The following is a 20,988-nucleotide window of genomic DNA, read 5'->3' as shown; positions in this document are numbered from 1 at the left end:
CCTGCATTACTTATGGTCTTGCGTCTCTGTATTTCTTTTACATATACGGACCATTTCGAACAGCTTCCTGCAACAAATTGCAAACATGTCAACAACAAGCGAAGAATGTAAAATCACTGAAATTAGATATATTTTTGTTCAAGTAAAATAGCAGAAGAAAAAAGATGGAACCTTTTCACCGGTGCTTTTTAGATGACGAGGGTCATCAGCAAAGTTACTACACAAGAACGCTTCGTGAATTTATTTGCAGCAGTTATACCTTACTTCCATTGCTGAGTAAATAAAATGTGAGTTTTATAGACTCATAGTACAAAGGGCTGTGGGAGAAAGAAGCCAATACAATGGCCGGTATGTGAGAAGTCGTTGAAATGTGTTATTCTAAAACAATTTTTTTTTTTTTGGTAAAAATTCTAAAACAATTTTTAGTTTTATGAAAATCAATTTTATTTTATTTTTAACTTTCTCAAATGCCTTAAAATTCTACTAATTACCACTAAATATTTGTAACTAAAATTCTACAGAGTTTGTTGAAATCACTTTATAAATCATGAGATTCCCTAAAATCTCTCTAAATTCCCTAAAATTTAAAAGTATCTAAATACATCCAAATCACAGATCCACTATCCCCCCCTTAATCCTTTGTCAGTGTTTTGTCTATTTTTAACGTCTATTTATAATGAATCAATCTGATTTTGCATGATGGCCACGACTCACAAATAGGCATATCGTACTAGATTTTACAATGACCACTATGTCATTGTAAAAAAAGAAATGAATCCCACATGTCTATATTTGTCTTCCCACAGTTTCGGATATTATAGAATGAAAAAGAGGGTCAAGGGTTTAAAGTTAAAACCAAGAAACAATCAAACTACTTAATTACTTTCGTCTATTACAAATGTACAACAAAGGAGAGTGACTACATGATGATTAGGATCCCTAAACCCTACAACATGCCAAAAATATTAAAAGATACTGCTACTCATAGAGAAACTAAACATGATGGAAGGGAATTGCAAAATTTCTAACTTGCTTTCTGAGTTATCCCGAACGAGATCAGTCTAATTTGATTCGGCCGAGACTCTCAGACACTGATCTCATCCTTGGTCGAACCTCTGGATCCATTTCCGTGCAGTTCAAGGCAACATGAATGGCTGCAATAACTTGCTTATCTGCGTAACCTTTGTTCAAAATCTCCGGGTCTAAAATCTCAGCCAAGGGCTTCTCTTCCTTGACCCAGTTCCTCACAACATGCACGAGTTCTTCGTCATTGTTGTTATAGGAAGCATTGGGCAAACGACCAGTCAACAGCTCCATAAGTACGACCCCGAACGAGTAAACATCGCACTTCTGAGATAATTTGTAACCAGAAGAAGCACGAGCCTCAGGTGCAAGGTAAGCAACAGAGGGAGCTGTAATTCTTGTCACCGTTGTAGCAGAGGTTATGTAGGTTTTGTCTAAGCTTTGCCTTTTGGCGGATAGCGAACCGGTGAGTTTGGAATAACCCGAAACCAGACGTGTGAGACCGAAGCCTGAGATGCGAGGGTGTAATTCATCATCGAGCAGGATTTTGGTTAATTTTAGGTTGCCATGAACGTACTTTCTCGGGCTATACTCGTGTATATACATCAAACCACGAGCTGTTCCTTGTGCAATACGTAACCTTTCAGGCCAAGAGAGTGGAGGCAGAGTACTCGACGGTCCACCTGCAAAAAAAATATATATATAATCAAAAGCCATTTCTTAAAACAATGATAACAAATAACAAACAAATCTCAACTCCATGCACAATATCCAATATTGCAATGATGCATCGATATTACAATAAAACAGCCCTAAGATCTTAATCTGACCTCTGCTTGTTCTGTCTAATTAAATAGTAGTTTAACCTGACATTGATCCCGATCTTAAACCAATAATATTCTCTCATACAGATCTTTGCACCACCTTTCTATACTTTTTACATTGCTATTTCCTAATTAAACACTCGCAAAAACCGAATTTACGTGGTGGTCTTGGACAAGAAGAAAGTTCCAAGTCTGTCTGTAACTATAACAGTTAACAAACATGTGAATTCAAAAGATTTTGAATGGAGAAAGAACAAGAGGAATACGCCTCTAATATTGACAAAACCTACATACATCCACCAATCAACTGGTTCGTTCAAAAGCACTAACTCCCAAATCAACCCAATTTTTTTTTGTTTGTCTCTGTTTTCTAGTCAACCGTACCCCCAAAGATTCAGAAAAACAAAAATTGAGATTGGCATCATACTTAATTAGTTAGTGGTTGATTAACGAAGGTGTGTTACCATTACCATGTAAGGCAGAGTACAAGCTCCCGTTGCGTATGTAATCAGTGATCAAGAGCCTCTCGTCCTCAGCATAGTAATAAGCTCGTACCCGTACGATGTTTGGGTGTTGGACTCTACCTATAGCCTCCACTTCGTTTTCGAAATCTTTCCGCCGCCACGTGGCGTCTCCGTCACTCAGCCTTCTCACAGCAACCACTGTGGATGACGAAAACGTTGCCGCCACCGTACCGGACCCCATTCCGGCTACTACTCTGTACACGATCCCACTTCTGCTCTTTCCCACTACGTAAGCCGACGCTCTCAGCAAATCCTCCAGCTCCATCTCGAATCCTTCGTCCATCACCACGAATTTACCTTCCTCCTCCTCCTCCTCATCGAACCCCATTGGCGCAGCCGTGCTCTTTTTCTCCGACTTGCTCTCGCCGGAGGTCAGTTTTCTCCGGATCAGCCATACGGAGATAGAAACAGCTCCGATTACGATTGAGACTCCGGATATGAGAGAAACCGTTACTGATCCGGTGACCCGTTTAGCCTTTCTTCCGTCCTTGTCGATGAAACTAGGGTTTGGTTTCTTCGGGAGTAGTTGCGAGCCTTCTGGTTTTGGAGCGACGAGCTTACTAGGATTTGAACTTTCTTCTTTGCACAGCTTCTGTAGCGGAAAGCCACAGAGATCAGAGTTCCCGGCGAAAGCGGTTGGTCCTTGGTTTAACAGAGACCCAATCTGAGGTATTTTTCCGGTGAGATTATTGTGGCCGAGATCTAAGCTCACGAATACCGGAAACCGTCCATACGACGGCGGAATTTCGCCGGAGAATCTGTTGTAAGAGAGGTTGAGCGTGCCGACCAAGCTTCCGAGTTGAGTGAGTGACTCAGGGAGTGACCCGTTAAGGAGATTGGAGGAGAAATCAATGTGGGTGAGATTCTTGAGGGCTTGTATTTGGGCCGGAATTTGGCCGGAGATTGAGTTGTGAGAGAGATCGATGAAACGGAGATTGACGGCGTTGAAGAGGCGAGACGGAACGGGTTTTGAGAAGTTGTTGCGAGCGAGGTCGAGTTTTAGGAGGGAGTCTAGTAGTCCGAGTTCGGAGGGTATGTAACCAGACAGCCTTCTGCCGGAGAGTACGAGTGAGGTGACTCGGCCGTGAGAGCAGATGATACCAGGCCAGTGGCATGGAGTCGGGTCGGACTCGGACCAGGAAGTCAAGACACGGGTCGGGTCTTTCGAGACGGCAGATTTGAGAGCAAGAAGTGACAAACCATCGGGGTTTAACGAAGAGGATAAGCTGATGAAGAATAGGAAGAAGAAGGAGGAAGAAACAAGAAGTGATAGACACTGCATTTTCTCGAGAGTATGAGAATCTTGAAAAGAAAAATAAACAACACTTGTTTAATATCTAGAGATGGTGTTTCATGAGAGTGATTATGCAACGAGGAGTTGCAGAGGGAGAGAGAGATACGAGAGAAGAAGAAGAAGAAGAAGAAGACGAAGGAGAAGAATTTTGGGGTGATGGGTTTACAAAGTAGCAACGTGGTTATAGTGTAGACATGGGAAAGTTTTTTTGAATTCTTGTGAGAGGAGCTTAAAAGTGTTTTGGAAGATGTTACGAAATTTGAATTAAATTATATAAAAAAGAATCATGTGTCTTTTTGCTATGTGACACTGACAGTTTAGTTATGGATTGTTAAATCCAAAGTATTTTTAGCCATTGACTGATGCAGGTGGGTTGTTCTTATAAATGTCTGTGCTTTTTCAAAATTATTTTATACTAGTTTAAAATTTTTCTAGTTTTTTTGGGTATGATGTAAGACCGTCGATGATTATTGGGTTTGGTTTTTGTTGGAAAATGGATACGAGTAGGCTTTTTATTACTTGGAAGCCGAGACACACGACAGGTTTTTGAATTTGGATTTGTGTTAGGAGACGTTAACCATTTTTTTTAAACATCTACTAATGATCGTAGCTAACGAAGTAGGTTGGTTTAATCAGACTAAATCACACATGGTTACAGATTTTAGCAACTTGAAACTGAGTAGTAAGTAGTTAATAGAGTGTGACCTTCTATGTAAATTCATAGAAATACTGAAATACAGAGCAATCTCATTAACGGCCAGACCAGTGACACTTATATCACACTGACCATATCTTTTAGGTACCCACAAACCTTGTGAACTAAAGATTTGGTATCATCACGACTTTGACAATGTGTGGCACACAAGCTAGCTATGCCTATGATTTTGTTTTTTTGAAAAACGAACATATTATTTGAAATTTCAATCAAATTAAAAGGTATGGTACAAAAAAAGGTAACATTCTATAAGACATGACTATAGTAGATTGTGGTTGTGTCAGGAAAAAACAATAAAATCATCACCACCTGACAAAAGTCACCAATACAAAGATGCATGTGAATATCCCACTTATGTCCCCTACAACCACCGTACCGGATAGCATCTGGTAAATTCATTCTCATTCCGGTTCAAAGTGATATCATTCTTATAATACAAAGTGATATTGGAGCTTCTTTACTCTCATCAATCAAAAGGGCATTGTAGTTTACCAAAACCGTGGTAGGAGTATAGGACTCGGATATGATCTTCTTTACTGTGTATTCTTTGCATATTTATATTAAGCCTCTAATTATTGTTCAGCTTTTCAACCACAGTGGCCAGATATCACACTGACCAACTATAAGCTAAAATTTGAAACGAGTATATAAAATTTTATTCAAATTAAAACGTTACATTCTACAAGACATATATTGTGGTTGTGTCAGAAACAAAAACGAAAAAACACATCATATAACACCTGCCAAAAGTCAAAGATGCAAAGCGACATTTGCTAAAGTTTAGATTTTCGAATTGAAGCGTTACCCTCGTGAATCAAAAGGGCATCGTAATGACCAAAACCATGGTAAAGGACCCGGATTGGATCATCTTTACCGTATTCTTGACCATATTCCGCAATAGATATAAGTCCTCCAGCTTTCTCGTCTTTCATATACACTGTAATTGGCATCCTATGATCATAAAAGATAAGATAAACACTTCTTTTGCTTAATTTTGTTATTCTATCAAAAGGCATAAAACTTTCAAAGATAAACTATATGCCCGTTTCAAGTTTGTTAGTATTCAATCTTGAATGTGTATTGGAACCATGCACATCAATGAACAAAGAACAGAGGAGTTGAAGTTATTTACTGGAGAACATGCGAAGCCATGAAGAGTTCAGGTTCACCTCCCCACACCTGTGGCTTCCGAATTTGTCTGACGTATGTGTCGAAATCTCCTTCAACAAACCTGGTGAGAACCATCAAAAGGAGTAGGTGCAAAAAACTTCTTAGCCTAGTGCTTCGTAATTCAGGGTTCATAATATGCTACGCTCTCACTAATAGTAACAGCTACCAAGAGATCAACTAATGTGACATGGAAGTTGAAAAATTCATTTTATTTTATTGAACTGCTATGAAAACATTAATAGATAAATAAACTTACCATTCTGTTTCCTGTCTTCTTTTAATAAACTCATCAGCAACCTATCATATTCAAGATAGCACATGGACTTGATATTTGATTCATGTAGTTTAAGACTTGTGACAGATAAAAACTCTAACCAGATACTTACCCTGGTGCGTAATTCATCAGCGAGTTCTCTCTGTGTCTTCTCGCCAGGAGCCAGTTTCCCAGAGCGCAAGCAAAATCCGTGAGCTACAGAACGAAACAAGCATCTACCATCCCCAGGAATACCTACAAATCATTGCCATTTTCTGATTCAACAATGGTCGACAAGAAAACAAGATTAGCAATATGACTATTCATAATATTGGATACTTACCAATGATAGAGTAATCAGTGTAGACTCTTTTCCCATTGTGGTATTTACCATCAGACGAATTGTTATCCCTTGAAGCATCTGCGTAAGCTGATTGAGAAGCAGAGGAATAACAAACAAGCAAGCTAACAACCATGCCAGTATAAGCAAATCTTGAAAACCAATAGAGATTTCTCATGTTGCTTTTTATGTCAGAGCATTTTCTTCTTGCATCAGGGGACAAGAAAGAAACTTGAAGCTTTTCCTTAGGACCAACGGTTGATCGATTGATCAATACCGAGGCACAAAGTCCTTTATCCGGTACAGTAGAAGGTCTGTTAGAGATGGATACACCAAAACCTGTATAATCTTTTCTGGCAAGTCCTCCTGAGAAGAGACTGTAACAGCGGAATTTATATGATCCTTGAAGGTGAGTGCCTAAATGCCTCTTGATATAGATAACATTCCTAGAACATGTCGTGATTGGAGAGTAACAAATCATCATATCTTCTTCATAAAATCTTCCAATACAAAATCTTCAACTATTCAGGAGAGATTCCAGATATACCTACACAAAGAACAACACAATTTCTAAGACTTTAATAGATATCTCAAATGATTCTAAAAGACAAACAAAAGAACAGCAAAATCCACTTCAATGATCCCAAACAACCAAATCCAATCCACTTCTAATCTCAGCACAAGAACTGACAATATCTTTAAAACCCGTAGAATCAACTTAAGTAAGTGGGATATCAGAAATGGATTTAACCAAAACCAAAAAACAAAAACACAAAATCCAAACCTATTGAAAAAACTGGAGAAACGCAGGTAGAATGATACAATTGCGTAGGCGTACCAGAGAAGCACCGAGAGAGAGAGAGAGAACAAACACGTGAAAAGAGTGAATAGGCTATTACAAGGGCGCCAAGCAAAGAATGTTTATTGTACTCACTCTGATTTTCCAAAAAGGCAAGAAACTTGTTTGACTGGTGGTCACTATATAGGAGATGCGAATTTAGACAAGACAAAGCTGAATTTGTAGTCTTGGTTCTTCTTGGAGAGCGCGACTTCTCGAAATTTCTATTTACCGACGCTGCAATGAAACGAACTTGCAGTCGAGAGACGCGAGAAGCATCGGCTGTGTTGCACTGTTCAATTCGTTTTACTCAATCTCATCGTTAAGCGCCACCGTTTTATAGATTCGCTCCATTTAGCTTTATTGGGCCGAATAAGTGGGCCTAATAACTCGTTTTATGTGACTGCCACCTAAACTAAAGCCCGTTCTCTTTGCATGAAAACTTTTTTTCTTTTTCTCCAGATTACTAAATTAGGATCCGATTTTATGTTTTTCTTCACATATACAGTATAAGTGTATATCATAAGTAAAAAATATTTAATATCGTACGTTTTACTGAACTGGTTACTTCAGCAAATATATTTATATTTTTAAAAAGTAAAAAAAAAAGTCCTAAATTGGTCGTCGAGATTAGCAAGTTGATTCTTGGAAAGGAAACTCAACAAAAAGGTTAGTCAGTGTCAGAAACGTTTCTTCCTGAAACTGGCAAAGGCATCGCAGTGCCAGTGGTAGTACCGTGAACAGGCTTGCCGTTCTGTGGTACAACAAACACAAAAGGACTCTGGCAAATGCAATGAATGAGAGAGTTTTCACGGCCAATCTAGACCCAACACATCACTCCCTTCGCCGTGCTACTTGGTCAATGGGAGAGAGAGAGAGAGAGAGAGACCCCATCATTGTGGCCTTCGGCTATTCACAGGGAGATATGGTTTTTTTTCTTTCTCGGTCAGGTGGACCAAACTTTATCACAAGTCCTTTTTTTTGGGGGGTCCTTGTGTTATGGGGCCACATTGTTTCGTCCTTGTCTTCTGGGTCCATCGTATGTTCCGGTCACTATCTCTCTACTCATGTATATCATCACAATTTCTTTTGCATGCAGTCATCAATTTAAGTTTTTCTTCCACTGTATGTTCTTGTTTTCTAATCGATGTCTCCTCATCATAGCTAGTTGTATATATGATCAGTGATATTATTGTTACGACATGGTGTTTTGTTTATAATCAGACATAAATTAACAACAAAAAATCCTTGCAAATAAAAGAGTGGTCAAGAAAAAAAGTTATCTTACATTCAATGCATTTGAAAGTATATAGTTTCAATCTTAAAGGTGGATATGTTTATAGGTTATAAGAAAATTGGTTGAATCCAAGGCAACTAACATGTGAAAGTACAATGGTTGATAGAAGTGTGTTTCGATTTGGATCACTCATTGCCTATAAGTCTAATATAACGTATATTAACTATTACACATCACTGTATCTGTACCTGTATCGATCATTGTGCCAAATATGTTAAGACATGTACGTCAGTACGTGTATCTTTAGTGTTTATATGTAACGACGACTTCTATGCGTGTAAACCTGTAAGTTAATGTAGGGAATTTGCAGACGTCTGCTTCGTTATCATATATATATATTAGATATACACTTCGATATATAGTTCAATGTTTCTAAAGACCGATTTCGAATCATGACGACCCTCCTAACCAAATACAGCATTGGACTTGGACTTGGACTTCTGGTTTGGGAGGTGAAAAGCATTCATGATGTTAGATGCTGTTTAAAATATTTCCTTTTTTTCTTGTTGTTGGTATGGGAGGTTTAAAAAATATTCACAAGAACTTATAACATGCAAATAATGTTTATACGACTAAATCCAAATAATCTTTGATGAACATAAAAATGTAATCACGAGAAACACGGAATGCTTCATAACGTTGTATACAGAAGAGAGAATTGCATGTGGACATTCTTATTACACAAAAATAGTCAAAATATTTACCTAAGATATTAAATATATGTCGTTAAATGTAATGATGCATTGCTCCTATTTTTGGGATGGTTACATATAAAATGTTTTCACAGCCACATTTACATTGACAATATTTAGCTATATAATATTCTGATTATTAGCTAAACCAACTAACTTTAACCATTCCATAATTGTTCAGCTTTAACTTGACTTGATTAAGGTAGGGATCTCGATCGTTTGCTCGGCAATTTGGGAATACTGTAACTAACTAAACTACCTCTTGAGAGAGAGATTAGATATATGTGTGGATCGATCCCATTCCCATGCATGTCAGGATTGTAACAGCTGTCGTTGAATAATGCAATTGCAAGGCTATACATAGAAAAATAGAACATTTTTATTGAAATTTTAAGACACAAATAAAAAGAGAGAAGAATGCTTATTTTATTGATTCATCGAAACATGTTAATATGGGAAGAAGGTAAATTCCACACCCCCACCCCACTCCACTCGGGAGAGAGGGACTTAGAGAGGGCCAGAGTCACGTGGTTTGCACGCGGATCCAGATATCCACTTATAAAACGAGTTATCTATCTATCTCTCCCATATTAATATTTCTAAATAAATCGCAAGTATTTTATTTTATTTCCATTAAATCTTCACGTACGTATACATCTGAAAATTTCATTGTGGTCTCGCCCGTATCCATCCTATTAAACTTATCATCATCATCATCTCAGTTGAGGTTTGTGAATATAACGCTCTCGTTCACAAAATTTGAGGCTATAGAGTTCTGGACCACATGGCGAGTGTTTAGTAAAAAGTTTAGTCTCTCATGGGTGCGAGACTGCTTTGGAGGGTTGACGAGTCATTCTTTTCTAAGAATGATATAGTTCAAAATGACTAGCTTTATCGGTGGATTTGGAGTCTGGAAGGATGTATATACGAGCCCAAATATTACAACTTCCCAATCAGTTGAAATTGGATTGATGAGCTTATACATACGAGTATAATAGTTCCATTATGTTTCAATAAATATTGCTTTTAATTTCTAGAATACTGTATATAATTTGGTTAAAACTTTCTTAATCGATTAATCCCTGATTTTTAAAAGCCAGTGTATATATGTATTATTGTTGAAGACTTTGCATGTTTCTCTAATTAAGTCAAAATAACAGAGACGTAGGTCGTATATATATAGTATATAGGTAGGTAGGAGAGGTATTTTGGTTGGTTAAAAAAAGAAGAATAGATAAGAGAGGGGGTAAAAATCAAATTCCCCAACGTAACACGAAAGAAGCAATGGAGGCTGGGAAAGTAAGTAACGTCGCCAAATTGGAAATACCAAAAAAAGATTTGTACCTTTGCCTCTCTCTTTCTCTTTGATTGAGACTTCACTTCACTTCACTACACCAAACCTGCCCTCCCTCTCACACCAATTCCTTCCCACTTAGTTAATACACACTTTTAAGTTTGTAAACTCATTTAATTTTATTTTCCACAATTGGTTAATCATGATGAAATTAGGAAATGGAATTTGGGTATGGGCTTAAATTCTAATTAAGGAGAAGTTGAATTTCTGTTCGGCCCATTGTGTGTTAATATATTATTCCACGTCTCCAAGGGACCCACCTTGTTTCACACTTTTACTACAGAACTAGAAGTTAACCCGTGGTACACCACGGGTACATAGTTTAATATATTTCTTTGGTTGATCATTTTCGTATTTGGTTTATATATTTTAGTTTTATACATGTTTATTTCATTTAATTTAATATAATTTCATGAATTTGTATTATAAGTAGATTCGTAAATATATGTGGTAAACCGACGGTACATCACAAGACGATTTTGTTGTAAATAAAAAAATATATTTTAACTTAACCCGTAAAATATTTTAAATATAGACAACCCGCAGAAAAATATATCATATTTATGTAAACTCAAACCCGTTCAATCATATTTATGTACAATATTATTATATTTTAAATATTTGTAGAACTAAAATATTAATAATACTATTAATTTTTGTAGAATTTAAATATTTTCATTATTTTAATATTCTATAAAACTTAAATAAAATATCATTATTTTCAGCTTTTAAAAGTTTTAATATTTATCATATTTTAAACTTGTTAAAAAAAATTAAAATTTATAATATTCTGAAACTTTATATAATTTTTATTTTTCTTAAATAAAGAACCGGATTAAACTAATAATTTTTCTAATTTAGATACTTGAGAAATCAAAGTTCATGCTCATTTGTAGTTGTAAACATATTAGTCTTATTTATAAAGGTTTTGAACTATTATCTAAAATTTCCTATCTTATGTAGACGTTGTACATATATTTTTCCTTTATTGATTGAGTTAAATACGTCCGTTTTAAAAATTTTAAATTGAAAAATGTGTGGAAAAAAATTTGTATTTTTATTATAAATATATTTTATGTAATAATGTAAATTTAAAACAAATAAGAGTATATAAATATATTGAACAGATATTCAGTTTATTAGAGAGAAATTTTAGGAAATTTTTTTATGTAATAAATATTTGTTTCCAATTTTGCATTTGCTTATGATTTAATTACAAAATTTACTTTTAAGTTTTGTTATTTATTCAAATGGCAAGGGTTTGATTTTGTAAATATTAAAAAATAAAAGGTTATAAGCCAAAATAGATTTTCGTACAAAATGTACTTTAAAAATGTTAAGATAGATATTTTCTTTATTTTTTCCCCAAAATATAACTTAAAAAAACATGTTAAGAAAAAAAAAAGAGAAAAAATAACATTAGAAATTTCCCATTCTTCCGTATCCATCCAACCACTCATTGTGAAAATAATTGATCCAACGGCTGAGATAATTAGAAATGGTGCTATTGTATATGGTAAATTAATTAAAAAATATAACAATTAAACAAAACTATATACAAAACGAAATCGGAGTCCGTGTGAGCAGTCAGACAACCTGATGTAAACCTCCCCCCCCCCCCCCCGGTCCATTTATGGTATATTACTTCTGAGTTCCTATAATTAATATACTAAAACTATGCATTATAAATTTTTTTTATAATTATACTCTGAAATAAAAATAAAAATAGGGGTCAGAGACAGCAGGCTGGTCCTGCGCTCGAATAAATAAAAAATCTACCCAATTGGATTTAATTTGTGCCGTTTTCTGGTACGCTCCCAATATTAATATTATTTTCTTCTTTTTTTATTTCTTAATAATAAAATATATAGTCCGTTTCTATACGATATAACTGTCTGTATGATATTAAAGTTACCAAGATTAATAAATATATTAGGGAAAAAAGTCACCCATTAAAGCCCAAAAGGCCCAACTAATATCCATTGGGATCCAGCCAAATTTATAAAGTTGTACAGTAATAACCAAAATTGTTTTCCTCTCTCTCTTCCTCTAATAAAAGAGGAGAGTGGCCTTTTTATTTATTTAACAGACGCACTCCACAGCTAACGTTGCTTTCGTCCTACTCCAAATAACCCTTATTGTGGGAGTAAAAGCTTCAGAGAGATACTTACTATCCAAGCACTATTGATTCCTTCTTCGCCAACTTCTCTCTGAGCTTCAGATAATTTTGGATTTCAGTCACCGCCATTGATGCACCTCCTCCTTCTTTTCCTTCACTTTCTCTATATCTCTCTTCGCCGCTTTTTGCTCGCTTCCTGACAAATATCGATTTTTTCCTTCTACTCCACTCTCTCCTTTTTGTAGGTTCTGTTCTATTAGGGTTTCTTCTCGAGATTGTTGCATTTTGATTACCGCATATCGAATGTGTTGCTGCTGATTTTTTATTTTTGTTTCTATTATTGGCGCGCGTGAGACGGTATTATTGTATTTTTGTTCCCGGAGATTTTCCCAGTGAGCTTCCGTTTATGGATCTGACTGGTGGGTTTGGAGCTAGATCCGGCGGCGCTGGACCTTGCCGGGAAGCAATAGGGCTTGAATCGCTTCATCTCGGCGACGAATTTCGGCAACTTGTGACGACGTTACCTCCTGATAACGCCGGTGGTTCTTTCACCGCTCTGCTTGAGCTTCCGTCCACACAAGCCGTGGAGCTTCTCCATTTCACTGATTCCTCGTCTTCCCAAGCGGCCGTGACAGCGATCGGTGGAGATATTGCGCCGCCGCTTCACTCTTTCGGCGGGACATTGACTTTTCCTTCTAACCCAGTCCTCTTGGAGAGAGCTGCTCGTTTCTCGGTGATTGCCACTGAGCAACAGAACGGTAATGTCTCCGGGGAGACTCCGACGAGCTCTGTGCCTTCCAATTCCAGCGCCAATCTCGATAGAGTCAAGACAGAGCCTGCTGAGACCGATTCAGCTGTGGAGAAGCAAGTCCCTTCCCCCAATCAGACCAATCGATCTGGCAAGAGGAAAGATTTCGAGAAGAAGGTGAGAGACGAATGAGTTTTACTTGTTACATTTGACGCTTCGTATCACCAGGTTGATGAATCCCTGAAAATTCTAGGTTAAAAGCTCGACGAAGAAAAACAAAAGCTCAGAAGAGAACGAGAAGCTACCATATGTTCACGTCAGAGCTCGTCGTGGTCAAGCAACTGATAGCCATAGCTTAGCAGAACGAGTAATCTGCAATCTCTCAGTTTTCACAAATTTTTAGCTTGTTTTTGGTCTTAATCAGGTGATTAATAGCTAATAATATCACTAATTTTGTGGATTATAGGCAAGAAGGGAGAAGATAAATGCACGAATGAAGCTGCTACAGGAACTGGTCCCAGGCTGTGATAAGGTTTGTCTCTTAGACATCAACGTGTAATTAATTTGCTAATCAATCATTAGGTCCTCATGTGTGCTTAACGACAGGATATTTCTTTAATTGATTTCACTCAAAAAGTAAGAATTTATAATTAGACGATTTAGTTTTCTGTTAAGGGTCTTAATCCTTCCACACCTACTTTTTTCCCCCAAAAAAGTGGATTGCTTAATTGCTTTTATATTAAGAAAAGTGGTTTTTGGTCTGCCAATGTGGTCAGTTGGGTAATTGTGTAATGCCTTTTAAGAGGTTTCTCAACTTTTTCTTCTTTCTAAATCGTGTGGGGAGAAGTATCTCACGGGTGCACTTAGCTTTAAGGTTAACTTAGTCACACGGAAGTGATAGGACCTAGCTATATCGAATTCTTTTTTCCTCATCTCAAAGTGTGTTCATTGAGCTTGAAGATTAGTCAACAAATGACGAGAATGACCTTAGGAAGTGGGGATGCTAGCTGTAATGTGCCATTAAGGTTTTGGGTTTAGGGGACAGATTTTGGTGGAAAGATCAAGATCAAAGTGTGTTTTGGGGTCCATCTTTTGATAATAAGTAGGAAAAAAAAGTTGCAAACTTTCTATGGAAGGTGAGGAAGGGGTAGTATCGTCTCTAACAAGTTCGGTATCTATCAAGGAAAAAAAAGACAGTGACTCTTAGAAGGACGATTAAAGCAAATGATCCTTTACAAAAATTGATATGCTTTGAGTCCCACATACCTAATTAGTTGGAAAGATGATGTGACACTCCCCCTAGACAACTAATTTATCATCCCTGATGTTAGAAGTTAGCAGCAATTATTGGTGTGATGGAGATGATGATATGGAACATCAGTGTTTGTAGGAACATCAGTGTTTGTAAAACATTTGGATTCTATAGGTGAGCTGTTAGGACTTGATTGATTGTTCCGTAACCCCTAGAGTACTGATTACATTATGAGACTGTAGATACCATTTATGTTAGCTTTAGATTAAGGAGTCATTTTCTTGCTGTTTATTTCGGACAATCTTAACATTTAGGTAGCTGCTTAGGAACTTCTTCTGGTGTGTGATACCACTTAATATGAGTCCTAAGCTCATCAGAAAGTCTTTGACCTGCAGATTCAAGGTACCGCGCTGGTGCTGGATGAAATCATTAACCATGTCCAGTCATTACAACGTCAAGTGGAGGTGAGACTTTCCGTGGTCCAATTTTTGTTCTTTACGCCTATATTGTACAATAGCCTTAGGCACAACCAAAAGGTCAACTCAAAACAGTTTGATCATGAATGGAATTGTGTGCCACAATCTCATGAATCTGTGAATTGTGTTTCCACAGATGCTATCAATGAGACTTGCTGCGGTAAATCCCAGAATCGACTTCAATCTCGACACCATATTGGCTTCAGAAGTAAGTATCTAAATCTCAAACAATACTAAGGCCCTTCTGATTCTTCTTTAGGAAAATTAACCATTTCATGTGTTTCTCATTTAAGTAAACCATACCTCTTTGAGTAGCTTTTAGATTCTATCACAAAAAGAGAAACTTTTGGGTATTTATTGATACACACATTAATTTAGACCATTTTAGTGTAAGTCGTAGGAAGATCAACGTCTACTCTCATGAAGGAAACTCAGGGAAAAATAAATACACAACACACACATCACACATACACCGTGCAAATTACAGTACACAAAGAGCTTAGTGGGTCAAAAAAACTCGGACCACCTATGGTTCTGTAAACCTTTCTGTGTCTTCTGTGACTTATGTCGGATGTGTATTTGATGAGCTTTGATGAACATTTCTAAAATAAAACTATTCAATAATTTCTGTGGGTCTTTCCAACATCTTTTTTCTTTTCAAAGTGACCTATCTAATTTCATGATCACCTGTGGATTCTCATCAAAACTTTTGGACCAAAGTAAATAAATGCTCTCCTCTCTTTCTTCTTACAGCTTGTTTCACCATTAAATAGCCAGGGACCCTCTCATTAAAACCTTTGGTTCTTGTAGGATAGCAGCAACAGTTGACTTCTTTGACTAGATCAAGATCTCCATGAATGATCCCTTAGCTGATATCTTTTACCGGTTTTGGCTTGGTTATTCTTTTTCACAGAACGGTTCTTTAATGGACGGGAGCTTCAGTGGTACAGCAATGCAGCTTGCTTGGCCTCATCAAGCCATAGAGACCGAACAGTCCTTTCACCACCACCGGCAACTGCAACCACCACCACCGCAACAGTGGCCTTTTGAAGGCTTGAATCAGCCAGTATGGGGAAGAGAAGAGGATCAAACCCATGGCAATGATCATAGTAATTTGATGGCTGTCTCTGAAAATGTAATGGTGGATTCTGCTAATTTGCACCCAAATCAGGTCAAAATGGAGCTGTAAGTTGGGAAAACAGTAGATCATGAATGTGTATATATCGTATAAGCTCGTTCCTCTCTCTATATATAATCATAAATATATAAGAATTAGATATCTGTTAAGAAGGTGTCGGTCATTTGATTCAGAGAGACAAAACTGGTATGATTGTGTCTTATTTTTATTTTTTTTTACCAGATTTCCACAATGTAGAACCTATAGAATATAATGTCTCAGCACTGCTCAAGATGAGTAGAATAAGATCATCTTTTTTCTCGTCTCACTGTCATATGCAGTCTGAATAATCGCCTTTACGTACCGGTAAAGAAAATCCACAGCCAAGAAATATGGTCAATGAATTCACACAATATGGTATGGGAGAAGACTACTTTTGACATGATACTAGAATAGGTTTTTCGTTCTTTACATTCCAAAGTTTCTCGATTGAGCACTCAGGCTATTTCTTATATTTCAAGCTTGATCTCCAGTTAGTTTAAGAGATCTTTACTTTGTGTATCATGTCAATGAATTGAAATCTATCCAATGAAGAGTTGCTCTTTCTATTTAGTGATAAAGATTGTTTGAGATGAGGTCACCAGTAGAGAAGTGTAGTAATGATTTAGTAAGGTGCGTAACGTTGAATTTTTATGGCCTCATTCAACGGAATTAGTAAAATACTCCAGTAGTATCAAGCAAGCTGCTTAAGGAGTTCTAGTTTCAATTTGTAATGAAGCCTACATATTGGTCTGTGTGTTGTTGATCTGTTGGATAAGATTATCAAACCATTAGAAAAACAATGGGCACGTCACTTACGGGAAGCATATTATTGCTCCTATTATTTTTGTCCCTCGTCCAATCACATTCGTACACGTCATTTTCGAAAATCCAACTTCCCGGCGATTCTCTGACTCTATCCGTTACCGATTTCGGCGCCACCGGCGATGGTATCAGCTACGACTCCTCTGCGATTCAGTCAACTATTGACGCCTGCAACCGTCACTACGCATCTTCTTCGTCCATCTGCCGCGTCGTTTTCCCTTCCGGCACCTATTTGACCGCCAAGCTTCATCTCCGATCTGGCGTTGTTCTCGATGTGACGGAGAACGCCGTGATTCTTGGTGGGCCGAGGATCGAGGATTATTATCCGGCGGATACTTCGTCGGATTGGTACGTGGTTGTGGCGAACAACGCGACTGACGTTGGAATCACCGGCGGAGGAGCGATTGATGGGCAGGGATCGAAGTTCGTGGTCAGATTCGATGAGAAGAAGAACATCATGGTGAGCTGGAATCAGACTGGAGCTTGCTTGGGTGATGAGTGTAGACCTAGGCTTGTTGGATTCGTTGATTCTACAAACGTCGAGATCTGGAACATCACGTTACGAGAGCCTCCCTATTGGTGGTTAGTTCTAAATTCTGCTTTTCACAAGAACTCTTTGTACACAGTTTACTTTGTTTCACTATCTTAGATCGGAAGATAAGTAACACTAGCTGAGGATTTAGGCTACTGTGATTGCCCAATGTTCAAGACTGAATGAATCTCGAATCTTTGGTTTGCCACTCATTGCAGCTTGCATATTGTGAGGTGCGAGAACACTTCAGTCCACGATGTATCGATCCTTGGGGACTTCAACACTCCAAATAACGATGGAATCGACATTGAAGATTCCAACAACACTGTTATAACAAGGTGCCACATTGACACAGGAGATGATGCGATCTGTCCCAAGACTTACACTGGTCCGCTTTACAACTTAACAGCTACAGACTGTTGGATCAGGACCAAATCCTCAGCCATTAAACTCGGTAGCGCGAGCTGGTTTGACTTCAAAGGTCTTTTCTTTGATAACATCACTATTTTTGAATCTCACAGAGGCCTTGGCATGCAAATACGCGATGGAGGTATAAATTATCTTCTTTTGACTGCTTTTAGCTCATAAAACTCTTTTAATGTAACCCCCAATATGTGGTGGCCCTTTGCAGGAAATGTGAGTGACATTACATTTTCGAATATAAACATTAGTACAAGATACTACGATCCATCATGGTGGGGAAGAGCAGAACCAATCTATATAACATCTTGCCCTCGTAGCCCATCTGCAAAGGAAGGCGCAATCTCGAATCTCCTATTCGTAAACATAACAATCAATTCTGAGAATGGAGTCTTTTTATCAGGTTCTCCAAACGGATTACTCTCAGACATTAAGTTCAAAAACATGAACCTTACTGTCAGAAGATGGAGCAATTACAGTGCAGGACTTGTGGATTATAGACCTGGATGTCAAGGTCTCGTGAACCATAGCACCACGGCTGGGATCATAATGGAACATGTGAACGGGTTTAGCGTCGAGAATGTTGACCTGAAATGGTCAGATGATCTGAATTCTGCTTGGAATGTCCCTCTCGAATTTAGACCTTCCACTGTGAATAATATCTCGTTTGTTGGTTTCAATTCTGGTCTTTTACACGAGATTGTTTGAGTCTGATTACGTTTTGCTTGGTGAACACAAAAGATTGCTTCAATCATTATGTTTGTTCTAGTTGAGATTTGGATTCTGCTATCTTCTTTTACTTCTTAATAAGCTTATTTTCAGTTTTCACACAAACGACACCGTTTATCCAGTTTTCCTTATACGATGTCGTATCAGGCGTACATAGTTGTAGGTTTGCGCACACACTCGCGTTTTTGGTTTACTCATTATCGTCTAACCAATCGCTCAAAGAAGAAACCGAAATCACAGAAATGGCGTCGACGAAGCCATTGATCGTCGCAGCAAAGACGCTCCGGAACCGGATCCATTTCCGATCTGGATCCACATCAGCTGGTCCAAGCCGGTGGGCAACGGCGGGTCACGAAGAGCGGCCGAAAGGATATTTCATGAACCGGACTCCGCCGCCTCCAGGACAGTCGCGCAAGTGGGAAGATTGGGAGCTGCCTTGTTACATCACAAGCTTCCTCACGATTGTTATCCTCGGTGTCGGACTCAATGCCAAACCCGATCTTTCAATAGAGACCTGGGCTCATCAGAAAGCTCTCGAGCGCCTCGAGATGGAGAAACTCGCGTCTGCTGGGGATTCGTCTGATTAATCTCTGATCTTGGGATAGTTCATATGATTCGATTGGTTCATCTGGTATGTGTGTTTGTGTGTGTTTTTTTTCCGGGGATTTGAGGAGATTTTTCCGTTTATGATGATGATAACGTATACTAGTGACCTAGCGTTTCGTTTTGCTTCGCTCTCTCCTCTTCCTTTTTAATCGTTAGTGTTCATAAAATTGTTCATGAAATAAGCCATCTTTTTAACTCTTGACGATGGATTTATGTAACTCACCGTAGATTTTTGATCATGTTACAAAGCTGCAAACTTTTGCTGTCCTGTCTCCAATGCTTTTGCTTACATCTTCTCAAATTTGATTACTTTTCGTTCTTCCAGATTAGCTCGATGGCCTCGCAGAATTTTTTATACAGTAATTGGCTTTGCTGACATTGTGTGATTTTGATTTATTTGAGTTGTGAATCTTTAGTTCATTTTATCTTATGAATCTGTGCAGTAAAAACATTTCTTGATTCCGGTTTCAACTTCGCATTAGTAATACTTGAAGGGTGTAAGTATAGTTCGGGTTAAGGAAAGTTTTTCCTTTGTGTTGTAGTTATGAAAGCCTCGAGAAGGTAGGTTCATTACTATAGCTTGTGCTTCTAAGATGTATACACTCTTGGAGTTAGGAAATCGGATAAGCAGTTGTAGGATGTAACACACTGGATTCCTATTGTATCATTTCCAAAGATATTGAGGGTTAATTGAAACTTCAAAAAAACATTTGCTAGAGTGTCCTTCACATCTTATTACCATTATGTTACTTGCTGTGTGTATTGAGTTGCGAGCCAATTACTTATACCAAGTGAGAGAACATAGTGTAGATATCGGGTATTTGGAAAAGAGGTTTTATGCATTACTTGGTTAAGTTCAGGGAGAGGAAGGTGCAAGAGAATTACACTCGTGTAGGTTGGTGAAGTCTTAGAACATAACAGTATACTTTATGTCTCTGCAGGTTCAGATGAATAGATGTAGAACTAGATAAGATAAAACATGTACTGCCATCTTTTGTAGATTGTTGATGCATTGCGAAATTTTTAGGTAACTGTAGGTTGTGTGTTGGATTCCTAAATTTACTGATGAACATGGTGGCTATTCTTGGTATTAGCTTTGATCTTTCCTTCTCATTTTGGTTGTTTGGATGCATACTGTGTATCACTCACAAGTCAGATTATGAAATCCTTTTGTTCTCCTTACTTTTGGGTCTGGGATGTCCAATCTGAATAAACCGATCCAAAAATGACTGATTATAAACCGGTAAATCTAAACCGAAATCCACATGTGATATATCCCTACCACATTTCCATGATTTGACAAACTTGTGCAGCTGAAAACAGTGGGCATCGATTTTATTTGAATGTTTGTTGGCTGCTGTTTATAAATCTAGTGAACACTAAAACTGGCTGGTGTACTTATTGCTATTGCTACCTGCATTGATAATTTTACAAGCTATCTGCATCTAGTTTCAAAATCATCATTTGCATTATGTCGGTATACTCGCGCATTAAGTGGTTTTTGTTCTCATATTTTATGTTTATGGAATATCAAACTAGCAAAAGTTTTGCTTTAATAAATTTCTTGCTGTATCTTTAATATTATCTCTTATGCAATGAGCTACCATCATTGGCCACCAGCCCACCCCACACTCTCTTTCCTTGTCCTCAATCTTCTAAAACTCAACAAAATAATAAACCTACCCTTAAATAATAAACGTTGACACCTTAGGCCATCAACAACGGTGGGTATCTCAACAAGTGTATCTTTACAATTAATATATATTATTTTTTATTTTAGTTTTATTATGTAATTAAATTT

The 20,988-nt window shown here is 37.6% G+C and overlaps 5 protein-coding genes across 7 annotated transcripts; 3 read left to right on the top strand and 2 right to left on the bottom strand.

Annotated features, from left to right (window-relative positions):
• Positions 1-842: 842 nt before the first annotated feature.
• Positions 843-3,877, bottom strand: LOC17885640 (receptor protein kinase-like protein ZAR1). The gene is made up of 2 exons (XM_006290634.2): positions 2,318-3,877; positions 843-1,706 (listed from the first exon to the last, which is right to left on the bottom strand). The coding sequence occupies exons 1-2, from the start codon at positions 3,651-3,653 to the stop codon at positions 1,057-1,059; spliced, it is 1,986 nt and encodes a 661-aa protein (XP_006290696.1). The 5' UTR covers positions 3,654-3,877; the 3' UTR covers positions 843-1,056.
• A 1,131-nt stretch (positions 3,878-5,008) lies between these two features.
• LOC17885515 (OTU domain-containing protein At3g57810) lies at positions 5,009-7,285 on the bottom strand. 3 transcript variants are annotated; one of them, XM_006291486.2, is made up of 6 exons: positions 7,078-7,285; positions 6,147-6,690; positions 5,937-6,058; positions 5,807-5,847; positions 5,513-5,611; positions 5,009-5,331 (listed from the first exon to the last, which is right to left on the bottom strand). In XM_006291486.2, exons 2-6 carry the CDS (start codon positions 6,625-6,627, stop codon positions 5,154-5,156), a joined length of 921 nt encoding a protein of 306 aa, XP_006291548.1. In that variant the 5' UTR covers positions 6,628-6,690; positions 7,078-7,285; the 3' UTR covers positions 5,009-5,153. The 3 variants fall into 3 exon arrangements, with proteins under 3 accessions (XP_006291548.1, XP_023638351.1, XP_006291549.1); XM_023782583.1 differs by lacking the exon at positions 7,078-7,285 and adding an exon at positions 6,982-7,060; XM_006291487.2 differs by lacking the exon at positions 7,078-7,285 and adding an exon at positions 6,928-7,026.
• A 4,973-nt stretch (positions 7,286-12,258) lies between these two features.
• Positions 12,259-16,364, top strand: LOC17886066 (transcription factor bHLH60). The gene is made up of 6 exons (XM_006292223.2): positions 12,259-13,368; positions 13,445-13,558; positions 13,658-13,723; positions 14,839-14,907; positions 15,056-15,127; positions 15,833-16,364. Exons 1-6 carry the CDS (start codon positions 12,850-12,852, stop codon positions 16,106-16,108), a joined length of 1,116 nt encoding a protein of 371 aa, XP_006292285.1. The 5' UTR covers positions 12,259-12,849; the 3' UTR covers positions 16,109-16,364.
• A 350-nt stretch (positions 16,365-16,714) lies between these two features.
• Positions 16,715-18,686, top strand: LOC17886282 (probable polygalacturonase). Its single transcript, XM_006290244.2, is given in 4 exon segments — positions 16,715-17,482; positions 17,651-17,982; positions 18,064-18,542; positions 18,544-18,686. Coding segments are annotated over 4 exon segments (1,494 nt in total). The 5' UTR covers positions 16,715-16,877; the 3' UTR covers positions 18,622-18,686.
• An 87-nt stretch (positions 18,687-18,773) lies between these two features.
• Positions 18,774-19,456, top strand: LOC17884735. The gene has a single exon (XM_006292492.2). It carries the CDS (start codon positions 18,824-18,826, stop codon positions 19,166-19,168), a length of 345 nt encoding a protein of 114 aa, XP_006292554.1. The 5' UTR covers positions 18,774-18,823; the 3' UTR covers positions 19,169-19,456.
• The last annotated feature ends 1,532 nt before the right edge of the window (positions 19,457-20,988 follow it).

This window comes from Capsella rubella, unplaced genomic scaffold (genome assembly GCF_000375325.1).
Source record: "Capsella rubella cultivar Monte Gargano unplaced genomic scaffold, Caprub1_0 scaffold_5, whole genome shotgun sequence".
Classification (NCBI taxonomy): domain Eukaryota; kingdom Viridiplantae; phylum Streptophyta; class Magnoliopsida; order Brassicales; family Brassicaceae; genus Capsella; species Capsella rubella.
The sequence above is the reverse complement of the archived record's forward strand: the minus strand, read 5'-3'. Positions and strand labels throughout refer to the sequence as shown.